This window comes from Epinephelus lanceolatus, chromosome 5 (assembly GCF_041903045.1).
Source record: "Epinephelus lanceolatus isolate andai-2023 chromosome 5, ASM4190304v1, whole genome shotgun sequence".
In the NCBI taxonomy this organism is placed as follows: domain Eukaryota; kingdom Metazoa; phylum Chordata; class Actinopteri; order Perciformes; family Serranidae; genus Epinephelus; species Epinephelus lanceolatus.
The window spans coordinates 6,406,293-6,422,798 of record NC_135738.1 but is presented as its reverse complement, the minus strand read 5'-3'; the positions used below and the strand labels follow the sequence as shown (position 1 = coordinate 6,422,798).

The 16,506-nt window shown below is 44.4% G+C and overlaps 1 protein-coding gene across 1 annotated transcript in view; it reads right to left on the bottom strand.

Annotated features, from left to right (window-relative positions):
• Positions 1-12,840: 12,840 nt before the first annotated feature.
• The window catches only part of LOC117261641 (copine-8-like), a 104,674-nt gene continuing 101,008 nt past the window's right edge, over positions 12,841-16,506 (bottom strand). Inside the window, exons 18-20 of the mRNA XM_033634036.2 lie at positions 15,983-16,040; positions 15,208-15,281; positions 12,841-14,812 (exon numbers count right to left, since the gene is read on the bottom strand). Coding sequence (XP_033489927.1) covers positions 14,600-14,812; positions 15,208-15,281; positions 15,983-16,040 — 345 coding nt within the window. The 3' untranslated portion in view covers positions 12,841-14,599. The remainder of the gene's footprint in view (positions 14,813-15,207; positions 15,282-15,982; positions 16,041-16,506) is intronic.

Genomic DNA, 16,506 nt, shown 5'->3' with positions numbered 1-16,506 from the left:
TCGGAGATTCGAGCAGCTCGCCGTATCGGCTCCAGTGATATTAGATTCATGCTGAGCTTGTTCAAGTCTGCTTTATTGCTTTAGAGTCTCGGTGCTCAACGCAGGTGGTGCCCGCCATGAGGAACGCTGGGACGTGTGATTCCCTGAAAGGTGCACATTAAAACGGACAGTTTTTATGTCAAATAGAGGAAGTGAGGTCTAAATGGACCCGGGCACGAAAAATTAATCGATCTGTTTTATGAGAGGTTTTATCTCTGAGAGATGTTTCTGCCTGTTTCAGTCATTGTGGAGTAAAATTCGATTTGCCAAATCACTTTCCTCTTCAAAACAGGACACTTTATAGACGTACGTTTATGTGCAGATGGTTTTACTGCAGAGATTTTGTTTTTTATTCTATTTATCCTTTATTTAGCAGGAAAGTCCCACTGAGATACAAGATCTCTTCTTCCAGAGAGTTCTGGTGGAGACTGCACCACTATCAGATATAACAGTAATAAAATAAACTATATCACATATTAAAACACAGTCGTTTAATTTGTTCACTGCTTGTGTTATTGTTGTTCTGACCTGAGTGCAGAGTTTGATTCCATCAATCACGCCACTCTAATTAAAGAAATAATGGGACACATGGGAAATTTGCTTCTCCTCTTTCCTGCTGCAGAAAGGAATGTTGGGGAAATCAATACCAGTCTAATATTGGTCCATTTATAATAATACTAGCAGCAGCAGATAATTAGACACAAAACTGGCTGTCATGAATTCGAGGGTAATTTTGCGTGTGATTATTTTGTGCACAAAGTCAGAACATTTCTACACGTGTTACTTAACGAGGCCTGAAGACCTCTTAGAGTTAACGCTGGTTTCCTGGCAGTCAGAAGAACAGCAACAACAAGAGGAGCTGGATTTTGTAACCAGCTATGCTAAGCTAATCGCTGATTAGCTCTCGCTTCATATTTAGCATCGAGACAAACCGGAGTACTACAGGGATCGATTCTGGGACCTGCACTGTTTCCTCTCTACATCTCTGACTCCGTACTGTCCCTACGCAGATGATACAGACTTATATCTGTCATTCAAACAAGAGCGCTTCGCTGCAACATAACGTGCTTCACACTGTGGCCTGAAAAACGTTAAAGACCCCTGTTTTAAAATATAATTCTGGGAGCGCCCAGTACCTCAGTTGCTCACTTAGAGAAAAAAAAAAAAAAAGCGTTGTGGAGCGTCGTTCTTGTGGGCTACCGCAACACTATACCCCTGAGCTTGCCTGAGAAGGACTAAATGCACAAAGCTGCTATTTTTAAATATCCCACGGAGAGAGACTCTCACTGCAGCCTGTTCTATTTTGTTCTGAAAATGTCGGCATGCAGCCTCGTTCTGTGGATGATAAACCAGGTGCAAACTTCCATCTGTGTCACCGGTGAATTACAACAACTCCAGTCACATTTAAGAGGACTGTTTGCGGTGGAAACATTAAACAGACCGAGGGTCTAGGTACCATGTCTGAAGGGTTACTGTTGGTTCCAAAGGGACTACACTGAAAGTGTTTGGTGGAAACAGGGCTTTTGCAATGGAACCAGGGCAACACTAACTTCCATGTCAGCTTACAACCATCATCCCTGCAGCACTCCATGGACCCCCATGGTAAATGTCCAACTTTACAGCAGAAATAAATATGTTTACAGCCTGGTCCAAAAAACAGTTTTGGTCTTTATAGCTAATTTCAACATTCATGACAACCGTACACAGCTGAACTTTTATATAACTCACCAGTTGATTCATTTTTGGGGCAGTCCAGCAAATAATGAGTTACAGTGATCTAGATGACTGGAGACAAAAGCATGATTGAGAGTTTGTTTGTCGCTTATGGAAAGAAATTATATAATTTTGACGATACTACTGATTTGACCGATAGCTGATTTGGTAATGTTTCTAAAATGTTAAGAGAAATTTGAATCCAAATCAAAGATCACTCCCAGATTTCTGGCCTCAGGGATGCACTGTGCTGAAACTAAAATGTTACTGACACAGTCTCTATGTGATTTGGGTCCAAACACCATCACTTCAGTTTTGTCATTGTTTAGCATCAGGAAGTTAAAAGTCATCAGGACCTTACAGCTGTAAGACAGTAGTCTGTTAGAGCGTGAACTGAGGAGCGGTCTAATGGATTTGCAGATAAATAGATTTGTATGCTGTTGGCATAAAAATGAAAAAAATATTTAAGTTTCGGATGTCTTGACCCAGACATGTAGATGCTAAACAGTAAAGTGCCAAGAATGGACCCTTGGGGAATACCACAGGTGATATTAGTGTGGCTGGAGGAGACATTCCCAACTGATATGCAGAAGGTTCTGTTAATAAGGTAAGACCTCATCCAGCATGCTAAGCTTGTTTTTCACTAGCAAAAAATTACATTAGCATTATCAGTTAGCCACAGCTGTAATTGCACAATGCTCACCAAGCTAGCAGCTAGCTTTAGGGTTAGCTCCACTCTTTCATACAAATATGGTCACTTTTGGATCCAAAAAAACCAAGATGTCGACAGCCAAAATGCTAACTGGGAGGCCAAAAAGCCAATGGGTGACGTCATGTTGGCTACGCTGATTTTTTTTTTTTAATGTAGTCTAGTTTTTCTGCACGGACTCGACACTGAAACAGCAGAAGTGTCTCTGCGTTTAAATCTTGTCTTAAAAGCCATTTTCATAGAATTGCTTTTCTACACAACTAATTCATTTTCTTTGTTTCACTGCTGGTCAGTGTTTTTATCTTTCTTACATACATTACAATACCTTCTAATTGTGTATTTTATTTTCTATCAAAGGTGCGACACAAACACAAATGATTATTATTACATCATCAGTCATGATGTGACTTTAACAAATCTGACAGAAAATATAACAGATGTCCACTCTCTACTGTACACTTGTGATATAACATGAACCTACCATGTTCCCAAAGTGTGTGTGTGTGTGTGTGTGTGTGTGTGTGTGTGTGTGTGTGCTTAAGAGTGCCAATTAAAGTTTCTGATTATAGCTTCCAGTGGGCGGCGACCATAATAATATAATAACATGAAGTTAAAAGTCATATGTAGATAAACATACAGAGCCGATAGCAGCAGTAGCAAGTGTTCATTATAATGTTGGACGGGACTGAAACGAGGCAGAGGGAGAAAAGTCTGCTGGCTGTAATTAGCACACTGTCACTTGTTACAAAGCAGCCCACGCCGTTAGCATGTCAGATCACTTCCCAACACCATCAACCAATTGTTTGGTTGCTATTCTGAAAGCATGTAATGACTGAGCCCAATAATAAAACACAAACGCCTCAGATTTAATGGAGAAACATTAGAGCGTGTATTTGTAAAGACAGGAGGTTACTCTGCTCACACAGTGACGCCTCTGCATCGTTCACTGGCTGGACAGTTCAGCAAACAACTGAATAAATAAAATGTGACACACACAAAACAAAAAGATTCACGTGATGCTTTTGTGCACAAACACGCACACATCTTTTCAGAGGTCTGATTTCCTGCACCATGAAGCACATGGTAACACGGCGTTCTGTTATTTCTGTTCTGGAAAAGCCACAGACTTGTTCTCTCTCTGTCGACGCTCCACGTGGTGCTAAATAATGAAGCAGAGACTCCATGAAATGTGATCGTACAAAGGATGTCAGTGTCATATAGTGTAAAAAGTGAAAGGGCTTTGAGGAATCCTTCAACCATGAACTCCAGATGGCTCAATGAGAGCGAAACGACTCTCATGACAGCGCTTCCACCAACGTCTGACGGCTGCTGTCATGTGAAAACTTCATGAACCAAAAACATCTTTCAAAACCTCTGGATAAACTGGAATATATACCAGAGTCCAATTCAGACCTGTTTTTATTAGTTTCTGAAACACTGAGACTTTGTGGATACAAAGTTTTCACCACCTTTAAACTGAACCTCTGAACGTCTCTGCAGCAGCAGCAGGAAATCACAATGATTCACCTGCAGACTTGATTTGTTTGCTCCTACATGTTACTGAAATCAGCCGAAAAGTGCACGACTGAGTTTATACGGAAGATTTAGATGGATGAAAATACAAATATTTAGGATCCTTCAAAGGACGTAGTTTGTGAACGTTTGTTCTTCAGAGGATCTGAAAGCTGTTTTTAAATTATTGTAGAAAACAGTTTAACCAGCATCATTGTGTCTGTGGAGCAGCGTGGATAAAAAGTTCAAGTTTGGTGAATTTTAATCTGATGTACTCTGAATGGCTGAATGCTTTTGCAGTGAGTAAAAATGTAGAACAAATTAATGAACAGTGTTTTTAAGTGTAACAAATCATCACACCAGACCAAACTGAGACCAAACTGAGACCAAACTGAAAACATTTGCTGAGCTAAACATCAGCCTTCAGATTCATTAACAAGGTTTGCTACAAAAACAGCTTTACCAGATGCTACTGAAGTTATTAATATAGCATGAAGTTCTTAAACATTCATTCATTCATTTCTGTATCTGCTTATCCTGTTAGGGGTTGTGGGGGGGGTGGAGCTTATTCAAGCTGACACTGGGTGAGAGGCAGGGTTCACCCTGGACAAGTCACCAGACTTTCACAGGACTGACACATAGAGACAGACAACCATTCACACTCACATTCACACCTACGGACAATTTAGAGTCACCAATTAACCTGCATGTCTTTGGACTGTGGGAGGAAGCTGGAGCACCTGGAGGAAACCCACGCTGACACGGGGAGAACACATCGGAGCACCTGGAGGAAACCCATGCTGACACGGGGAGAACATGTCGGAGCACTTGGAGGAAACTCACGCTGACACAGGGAGAAAATGTCGGAGCACCCGGAGGAAACCCATGCTGACACAGGCAGAACATGTCAGAGCAACTGGAGGAAACCCACGCTGACACAGGGAGAACATGTCAGAGCACCTGGAGGAAACCCACGCTGACACGGGGAGAACATGTCGGAGCACCTGGAGGAAACCCACGCTGACACGGGGAGAACATGTCGGAGCACCTGGAGGAAACCCACGCTGACACAGGGAGAACATGTCAGAGCAACTGGAGGAAACCCACGCTGACACGGGGAGAACATGTCGGAGCACCTGGAGGAAACCCACGCTGACACGGGGAGAACATGTCGGAGCACCTGGAGGAAACCCACGCTGACACAGGGAGAACATGTCAGAGCAACTGGAGGAAACCCACGCTGACACAGGGAGAACATGTCAGAGCACCTGGAGGAAACCCACGCTGACACGGGGAGAACATGTCGGAGCACCTGGAGGAAACCCACGCTGACACGGGGAGAACATGTCAGAGCACCTGGAGGAAACCCACGCTGACACGGGGAGACCACGTCGGAGCACCTGGAGGAAACCCACGCTGACACGGGGAGAACATGTCGGAGCACCTGGAGGAAACCCACACTGACACAGGGAGAACATGTCAGAGCACCTGGAGGAAACCCACGCTGACACGGGGAGAACATGTCGGAGCACCTGGAGGAAACCCACGCTGACACGGGGAGAACATGTCGGAGCACCTGGAGGAAACCCACGCTGACACGGGGAGAACACTTCGGAGCACCTGGAGGAAACCCACGCTGACACAGGGATAACATGTTGGAGCACCTGGAGGAAACCCACGCTGACACGGGGAGAACATGTATGAACACTTGGAGGAAACCCACGCTGACACGGGGAGAACACGTCGGAGCACCTGGAGGAAACCCATGCTGACACCTTAGAACATGTCAGAGCAACTGGAGGAAACCCACGCTGACACGGGGAGAACATGTCGGAGCACCTGGAGGAAACCCACGCTGACACGGGGAGAACATGTCGGAGCACCTGGAGGAAACCCACGCTGACACAGGGAGAACATGTCAGAGCAACTGGAGGAAACCCACGCTGACACAGGGAGAACATGTCAGAGCACCTGGAGGAAACCCACGCTGACACGGGGAGAACATGTCGGAGCACCTGGAGGAAACCCACGCTGACACGGGGAGAACATGTCAGAGCACCTGGAGGAAACCCACGCTGACACGGGGAGACCACGTCGGAGCACCTGGAGGAAACCCACGCTGACACGGGGAGAACATGTCGGAGCACCTGGAGGAAACCCACACTGACACAGGGAGAACATGTCAGAGCACCTGGAGGAAACCCACGCTGACGTGGGGAGAACATGTCGGAGCACCTGGAGGAAACCCACGCTGACACGGGGAGAACATGTCGGAGCACCTGGAGGAAACCCACGCTGACACGGGGAGAACACGTCGGAGCACCTGGAGGAAACCCACGCTGACACAGGGATAACATGTTGGAGCACCTGGAGGAAACCCACGCTGACACGGGGAGAACATGTATGAACACTTGGAGGAAACCCACGCTGACACGGGGAGAACACGTCGGAGCACCTGGAGGAAACCCATGCTGACACCTTAGAACATGTCAGAGCACCTGGAGGAAACCCACGCTGACACGGGGAGAACACGTCGGAGCACCTGGAGGAAACCCACGCTGACACGGGGAGAACATGTCTGAACACCTGGAGGAAACTCACGCTGACACGGGAAGGGCATGGGTTTCCTCCAGGTGCTACGACATGTTCTCCCTGTGTCAGCGTGGGTTTCCTTCGGGTGCTCCAGCTTCCTCCCACAGTCCAAAGACATGCAGGTTAATTGGTGACTCTAAATTGTCCGTAGGTGTGAATGTGAGTGTGAATGGTTGTCTGTCTCTATGTGTCAGTCCTCCCTTCAACCTGGCAACCTGCCCAGTTGATTAATGCAGTAATAGTTAATATAGCGCACATGTTTCCAAACCCTGCATTACAGACTGTAATATCACAATACACACACAGTGAAGCATGCAGCTAACACACACTACAAAGACAGAGTTTGTGTAGCGTGTAAAACACCCCACTCTGCCCCGCCTACGAGATGTGTCATGTCTGTACCCCATGTAGTTCTGCTGCAAAGCCTGACAGAGATCAGTCCTCTGTGCCACAGAGTTTTTGTTCAGGTGTTTAGTGAGGTTTTTGTCTAAATAAAACTAAAATGTGTGACTTGAACCTAAAGATGAGCCTCTTCAGTCTGAACCAGCTGTCACAGACAGGGTTGGGATGTAATGAGAGATGGACACATTGTTTATTTTGGTCTGTTTATGGCATTTGTTGACAGGAAGAAAGTCTTATTCTTTGTCCTGCTTTAGGTTTCAGAATACCGATGCTACAATAGACGACACAGATTTTGTCCTCAAAGTTCAGATACAAAAGAGGCTGCGTTTCTCAGCCACATTTCTTGTGGTTTCTCTGGAACAGGACGGCCTGTCATCCTGCTGTAATGTCTCAGATCTTCAGATGAACACTTTAAAGGTGCAATAGTGTGAAGTACATCTATTCCAGTGTGCTGCTGCTGTTTGAACAGAACAGGAAAGGTGCCTATCAACATGGAGAGCGTCTCTAACAGGAGACAATATTGGTTTCTGTGTTTTAAAACAGGCCACAGTACAGACCGACATGTTCATGGTGTTGTCTTTTCATCCTGTAGTGACAGAAACAACAGAAACAGGTTTGATATGAATATTTATTTATTTAAAGACTCCAATTCTTACAGAAATAGTCATTTAAATTGATCTTTAGTGGCTTCCATATTTCCTATAAGAAGAGTAAAACCTGTGCTGTCTGTTAACACATCACTAACCTCAGTAACTGATCTTAAATACATTATTATGTTTCAATGGACAAATCATTTTGATTAGTGTAATCACAAGCATCATGCAGAAGCCATGAATCACTCCTCTGAGGGCTGATGAAAAATAAGAGCTGATGAATTTTGGGTGGATGAATCGTGGCATAATAAAACACCATTCTGTAGTAAAGATGGCTGTTACAAGGCTGGGCCGCATTATTCTCAGCTGAATGATTCTGTCTCTTTGCTGAGAGCGAGACAGCCCAGTTTTTTCTTTCCTTCCCTCCGTTGGAATCATTCTCCCTCTTATTCACATCACTTCAACCACTGAGAGCTGAGAGAACAATGCTGTGAGATGATGTCTGATGAGTGGCTGTGCACAAGCGAACCAAAACAGAAAAACAACAGTCTCCAAAAGAAACATCTGAAGGCATTGCACAATTCCAAGATTGATCAGTGAGATTTTTAAGGCAAAAAAGTTTCTAAAATACTCCAGAATAACATGTAAAGATGTCATATTACAATTATTTTTTTAACGCATCGATGCATCACTGTTAGAAAAAAATCTACACATGCAAACTTAATGCATGCTATTAAAAAAACATCAGAATAAAACAGGATATTCATCACGAGCATTCAGTTAAACCACCTATTAATATTATAAGGTACAGTAAACAGCGTTCATGTTGTATGTGTGAAGATTACGTGGGCGTTCATATGGCCTGGCATGCTGACACGATACCGCCTTGGCAGAGTGACATGGATGAAGATGAGCGATGGGAGGCAGCGAGGTGTATGAGCCGACTTCATTAAAGCTTGTTTGTCCATTAGAAGCGCAGGCCTGTTTTTATTTATTTGTTTGTTTATTCGCCTTGTAGTCTCCTACACAATAAATGCTTTTGATTGTCACTCCTACACTGACGCAGCCTCAGAGGAACAGTGACTTCACACGTTGCAGCCACACGTGACAAACCCAGCCGTATATGTTAAGACTTCCACTGAGATCCTGTGCAAACAGCGTTCACGTCTTCGTCCTCATCCTCGGGGCAAATCCACGCTTGCCAGAGAAAAGATCTCCATGCTGTCATATCTATACTGCACATCACAGAATAATATGGCAGACATGGAGGTGTGTTCTGTGGCTTTGTAGCCATCTGGACAGAGTTTCTCAACCTCTCACAGGGCTGATCTGTTTTTAATGTTTCAAACGTTCTGTTAAATAAATTGACAGTTTGTTAAACCCCTCCCCTGTACAGCAACTGTCCAATCATAGCATAGCATCCACAGGTATGTTGGACCCGTCAGGCTTCAGATTTCTCTCCATGTTAAAGCGAGCGGCTGCTGAAAGAGAGATACGAGGGCTGAATTTGGTTTCTGTCATTTGCAAAAACATAAAAAAGTGAAGTGAAGAAATGTGTAAATGTTTTTTATCTGAGCTGAAATCATCAGCATCTCCAGCTAACAAACTCACAAAGCTCACTTAGCTTAATATTAAAAGAGGTCACCCATCATACAACCAACAACATTAGTTTTTGGGGTCACAGGTCACGATTTGGGGACGTTCACCCCCCAGTGTTTCCCTCGGAGTAGAGTTGCTGCTCCTTCGTGTTGACTGGAGCCAGTAGGGTTGCAGTGATATACTGGTTTTGAGGTATACCTTGATTCTAAAATTGACAGTGACCATACCGCGTACATTTGCTTATCTTTAATACTGAAAAAAGAATTTTAATTGGAGTGCAAATCTCCCCTTTGTGTTATTTTCAACTTTTTACACAAACTTCCATTAACAAAATGGTTTCAATTTTCAATTTTAGTGATAAAATGTTTGTTTAACCTAAAATAACCCTTCTGTTTTAATTCATTTAAGGATCACTCTGACCAATAATAATTAGAATTTTGTAGCACTGTGATACAGTGAAACTGCGATATTTTCTGAGATGGTTATCATACCATTAAAATCTCATACTACTGCAACCTTAGGGGTCAGTTCAGGTAGTTCAACATCTGATCAGCGACAACATTCACAAACATTCTGAGACCTCTCTCAGAGAGCTCTGAAAAAATGTCACAATTCTAAGAATTTTCTTAGAATGTTGTCACGAGGAGCAACTCTTAGTGCTAGGAAGCTCTGTAAATGGAAAGTGTCACTAGTTACAGGAAGGTCTGGGGTACTTTGCCCAGGCTGGGCCCCGGATAAGAGGATAAAAATGGATGGATGGACAGGAATTTAAATTTTTGTGAACCAATTGCCTTTTAGTTTTTACACATTTCATATTGAGTCCAAGTTTTTGAACAGAATATCTTACACCCCACTGAGCTTGATATCCTGTGATGTGTGTTCCCGGACAGAAGGTTGAGAAACTCTGCTTTTAACAGTGTTAATACTGAGATCAAACATCACGACACTGAAATGACTGTTTCTCTGAGACAACAAGCGTGAAACTCTTCATCTTCACTCATCCCCAGCCTCGTTATGTAAGTGTCATGCATGTTTCATATACAAATACATGTCCTGGATGTACAGTGTATACGAGAGCGTGGCTGTGAGATGACGCTGACATCGTGTCGTGATGAATAAATGAAAGGCCCTGCCTTGTGTTTCAGGAGGAGAGTCACAGAGTCCTGGCAGTTCGCTGCAAGTCAACTCTCCACAAATCATACGTACAGTATATACAGGATATAGAGATATATATATGTACATATAAAAAGACTGTTCCAGCCTGATCTGGGTGGATCTGGTTCAGTCTGGTGTTGCTCCAGTCCGGTACCAGACACCAGTGCTACATTGTGCAATTCAACATCCCCACTGTCGGGCAGGGGCCCCGCCATGAAACAACAGAAGAGTACAAAACCTACCAGACCCCCCGGCCCCACGCTAAGGGACCCTATTCAGTAAAACTGAATAACCAGCTTTACTGGAATGAGTCTCAGCCAACAATGAGATGCTACACTTAACAAGAGATTCTGAATTTGGCAGAAAACTGTTGCTACAGAGTGTTTACTTGTTCATCAGGTCTACTTTAAACATCTGGCACACATGAAACAGACATTATTATCCAACCATTTGCTTACATAAAAAAATACAGGCCTGTCGTTCATGATTTAAATATGAATAACTTATGTATAAACATGAATAAGGCCTGTTAGTCATGATTTAAATATGATTACAGGCCTCAGTATAAAATGTAATACGTATATCAGCAGTAGAAAAGCAGCATTACATAAACAGTTTATATCCACCAATACACAAAAAAGGCAAAATTTGTACAGTGTATAAATGTCTAAGAAAATGTTTTACAAGCAGTTAATAAGTTTTAATGAAGCGTCAACAGCCAAGATGATTTGAGGCGTACGTTTAGAAAAATGTTGTAAACCGTCTCTTACATTGATTCCTTGACTGAATAGGGCCCTAAAAAGTTCTGATAGGATCTACAGTTTGTAAAACACACAGTCGGATGTAGAAACACTGTTCTTCACACATTTACAGGAGTTATGGGGGGATACGGCGGCTGGAGCTTCTCTAAAAGCAAATGTTTTGTGCTTCGTTTAAAGTCACACTGTAAAGTTTTCATGTACACGTTAATGGGCAAAACAGCAAAAAGTTGCATCTGAGTTTCACCCTGAAACTTTCCTAAAAGTGACAGTGCAAATACCTGTTTAGGGTTTGAGTGTTTTCATATTCATTAGGGGAAAAATCTAAAACAACGAGGTCATGAATGTCACATACTCACAACCTGGAGGCTCGAGAAGTTAAGGTAGCTGACTCACTTACAGAGGACAGCAGCTGTGGTTAGTTTGGATTCACAACAGTTACAGTAGATTCTAATGGAGACCCAGTGTCAAGACAAAACCAGAACCACCACCCCCATGGTTGTATGACTCCGCCCACCAGCCCACCCCGTGGTTGTATGACTCCGCCCACCAGTCCAGTGTCTCTGACAGTCTCCATCCACGTCAGTGAAAACATGGATGCTTCACACACAGAAGATCTATACAATCAGCACAGTTTCAAGATTAGAGTCACCAATTCAGTATCTGACCAAATGTCTCCCCTTCTGTTCCTGAGATGTGACGTTACAACATGACGATGTCACAGTCAAGCTGACCTTTGACCTTTTCGATATAAAATGTCTCCCTTTCAGTTTTGTCATAAATAGCATATGAAGTCTTCGGTTAGGGCCAAAACATATTTTGTGAGGTCACTAATGAATAAACGTATTGTATGTTTAAAAGATAATTATCATCAGTCTGAATAAGCCACACCCCCTCAACCAGTAACACCAATACAAACTAATATACCAATATATCTGTAACGTATAAAGTGAGGTCACGTGACATTAAGCAGCAAATAAGTTGTACTAACATTAGCTACATATGCTACTGTCGTTAGCAAACTAACATCGTTTCAGCTAATTTTAGTAAACACCTTAGCAACCTAAGCATAGCTAGCTAAGGTTAGCACTTCATACAACTATTTTGCTGCTTAATGTCTCATGAGCTAACGTTCTACATTTATACATAATATTGTTGTTTCCTTGGTGTTAGTGGTTGAGGGGGTGTGGTTTATTCAAACTAAAGAACGCATGCTATCTTATCTTTCTGATCGTCTCCAGTGAGCTCACACAATTTCAGACTTCCTTCTTCAAGCTCGGGATGTGAAAGAGCCTGATGCAGGAGGTGAGTCCAGACCTGCAGCTCTGCAGCTACACACTTCTCTAAATACTGACTGGATGACAAAGGAGTGGATTATGCTCCAGGATAGATTGTTTATATTAACTTTTTATATGGATTTGTTTTTCACCATGAAACTGTGATCTCGTTAACCTGACGATCAAATGACACGGTCATTTAGTTTTCAGTTAATCTGCCTCAACAGGACTGAGTGTTTGATCAGATCTGACTGACAGAGCTGACGAAACAAGCAACCACAATACTGTCACTGCATTTGATTCAAACATTGTTAAACTGTGATTGGTGCATGGAAGCATGTGACGTTACATTATCCCAGCTAAGCCCCGCCCACCTCAAACCAGCAAAGATAGCACAGACAAAAGCAAAATACACAGAAATCTCTCCATTGAAGTGTCTTTGACCTCACTGCCCACAGGAAGACGCTGACTGAGAAAATAAAAAGGTTTTCGGGGTTTTAGAAATTCGTTGAAAGTCGTTTTATCACAACCTGTACAGCTGTGTCAGTTTCATACATGTACATCGTCAATTTGGAGGTAATTTTTCTGTCGTCATATTTTTTAGGAAAATGACACATTCTCAGTCGCACTAATAAAACTCTGAGGAGCTCAGTTGTTTCTCCATCTGGAAGAAAAAGCTGTCGGTGACTATCACACTTAGAGATCTAATTGAATTGATTATAAAATGGTGAGTGAGCGTCTGTGGAATCCATTTTAAGTGTCGTAATTCTGATGTGAGAACAGCTGCTGCCTTCAGAGCCACCTTCAAGCCTTCAGGAGGTGAGTTTGGTACTGAAATCATTCATGTTTCTGTCGACTGTTCCTTTAAGGAGGCGATTAGCGACCTGCTACCAGACTGATTATTACTTTTAGTGACAATATAGTTGGAAAACATGGAACTAAAATCTGAGCTCACAGTCACTCCTCTGATCAGGATGGGGAGCTGCTAATAAAAACAAAAAGCATCTTTGCATTTTGGTTTGTTGGTTTGTTTTTCTGTGCACGTATTCACAGTGTGTTTCTAACACTAAGGTGTGAGTCACCTGATCTGATAGCTACCAAAGTGCTTCGATTCTCAACCTACAGTTTGGCAAATATTCTATGAATCCTACGTGAGAAGGTGAAAGCGTGAACTCTACAGACCGACACACCAAACAGGTTTTTTTGGCAATATTAAACAAAGTGAGAGGTAGAGAGACGTCAAACTGAACAGAAAAATGCATCTGAATGTTCCATGAAAATAAAGAGACTCTAAAACGTTAACACACAGTCAGGTTCGGTAGTGAGATGTGTGTTTTTGACTTCTGGGCTTGGAGATCCACATTTCCAGAACCCACGGTGGACACGGTGCCTGTGAATGTAAGAGTAAGGCTGGTTCAAGTCCCTGCTGTATTTGATTGGACCAGACTCCTTTTGAGTCAAGGCAGGTGGACGGAGCAGAAGGTCGGAGCGTGGGAAGATTTCAGGTGGGCGATGATGGGTTTGTTCTTAATGAAATATGGCAGTGGTGGTGGTGGTGGGAGGGGGGGCTGTGTGGGAGGGACAAAGCCCTGAGTGCAGGACAACAGTGCATGCTTCTCTTAAACTAGCACATGCTCCATTTATTAAAAAAAGAAAACGTACACACTCTGTAATGAAGACCACGGCGCCAGGGCCGAAAACGTTTTTGTACAAAGTCACAACCTCCAGTTTCTGCAGCCGAAAAATAGGAATCTGAAAGGTTTTCACATTGAGTGGTAAAAATTTCCTCCTGAAAAAACATCTCCACCTTCGTCCTCAAACTTGTAAACATTTATATATTGAGATATTGTGAGAGAAAGAGGAAGTGGAAATAGAAAGAGCAGATGAACAGTGTTCCCAGTTTGGACCAGTTTCAGTCTGACAGCTTCCTGTGGTCCATTTCTGTCCCGCTCACACTTCCTGGTGGAGGGTAGTGATGTCATACCCCCACCATGACCCTTCATACCCCCTCCTTCATCCACTACAGGAAAAGTCCCTTCTTCGGAAAAGTGAAAGCATCCCACTCGGGGGTTTTCCGCATCACACCCACGGCTTGCGGCCAAACGTTTCCGAAAGTGCAACATGAGAGAGCGGCCGATGTCGCCGTGTGCTCAGAAGCTTCCAGTGAAGAGTAGGAAGAAGAAGAAGCAGAGAGAGGAGAGGAGAGACCAGTAGAGTTGGCTGGCCGGCGTCGGAGCGAGGCCTCGGCCTTTAGATTCGGCTTACCCGTCTGCAGAGGAGCGGGTGGACAGCCGGTGGAGGACAGGTGGTGTATGGAGGCGGCAGGGGGCCCGGTTTGATCCCTCGGGTCCTCATGTAGGACAGGAACTGGTCCGGGATCTCTGCCAGTACTTCCTTCGCCAGGCGAGCCATGCTCAGGATGTGGTTTCCACGCCGGTCGATGTAGTCTCTGAAAGGAACGAACTGTGGAGAGGAGAGGAGAAAAGGTGAGGAGACAAGGTGATAAGAGGAGAGGAAACAAGAACAAATAAGTAACGAGGTGAGAAGAGGGGAGAAAACAAGGACAGAGGAAGAGACACGGAGAGTAGAGGAGATGAGATGAGAGGAGACAAACAAGATGAGGAGAGGAGAGGATGCAAGGACAGAAGAGGAGAGGAGAGGAGAGGAGAGGAGACAGTGGGTATAGTTTAGAGGAGTGAGACAGCAGGAGGAGGACAGAGAGACGGCAGACTGAGGATAGGAGGACAGCAGGAGGAGGACAGGAGGACAGCAGGGGGTCAGACACTGTGACCTTTGTCCCATTAATCATAACTCCCACATGTCTCTGAAGACATGTCTTCGTCTTCTTCTGTGTGTACCTGAACAATGTCCCTCTCAGCGTATCGTCCTTGGGACGAGATCCTCTCCTCGTCCCCGTCCAGCTCGATCATCTCTGAGGAGGGAAGCACATCAGTCAAGGCCTGTCAGGAGAACTGGAGCAGCCATGTCACGCAAACACACCACACACACACAGTGTGTGTGTTTGAATCTGCTGGAGCCATTAGCGTGCTGCTGCGTTACATCTCCTCCGTGTGTTGGCGATGCCAAACGCGGCGTGAGTACACTGAATTTGCGTCGCTGAGCGTGAAGCCAGCGGGCCGTGAGCGGCACACAGCCGTGCACATGGAGGGGAAAAACATGCTGTAATGTGTGTAAGCAGAGCGCGGCAATGTGCACCGCGGGGACATCATGCAACCGTGCACACTGACTTCATAAAGCGTGACAATTGGTGAGATCCCGTCGACTCTGCAGCTCATTGCTCATCATGAGTGAGTTTGTTTTTACAGAGGACTGAACTGTAAATGTGAACATGACAAACACACAGAGGAGAGGTGAGAAGAGACAGGGCCAGAAAATACACCACCTCTGGTCTGACAAATGAGAATCCTCCCATCCACTTAACCTCAGAGAAGGAGGAGGAGGAGGAGGAGGAGGAGGAGGGAAATTAAGGGGGAGCAGAATGGAGGAGAGAAGAAAAGAAGGGCTGAAGCGTGTGGGAGGCGAGATAGGAAGCAGAATGAAGGCGAAGGATTACTGCATGCAAATACCACACAGCTCCACATAAAGCGTGCACATGATCGTCACCCTGCTTACCGTCAAACTCCGCTGGGCCAACCCCAACTATTATAATCGACATGGGCAAAGATGCAGCCTGTAAAGGGAGGAGGAGACAAAACAGGCTCATCAAAGAGGGGGAAGGAGCAGCACCCGTCCTTTTCACCATGTGCTATCTTAAACGCCGCAGGCTGTCAGTAAAATGACGAAGTGTACGCTAACAGTCGACACAAAGGAAGCTCAATAGCCAAAATCCGATGCCATTGTTGAGACAGACGGAGTTTGTCCAAATCCATCTGGCTTCTGCAGACACTTTCATAAAGCCTCTCATCCGGCCAGAGTTTTCTAATTTCATGCATCTACAACTTTGTCTAAATCTCCCAAAGCTTGACAGCTTAAAAATGACTCCCATTTACATCTTCCTCCGCCCCGAGCCGCCGCTGAACTTCTGCCCTGCATCGCAATATTGTTTATTAAATCTTGGCCGAGTGGGACAGCAGAGTACAGTCAGAGTGATGAATGATGAATGAAGGCTTTTTTTAGTGTTTCATAACTTCCCCTGG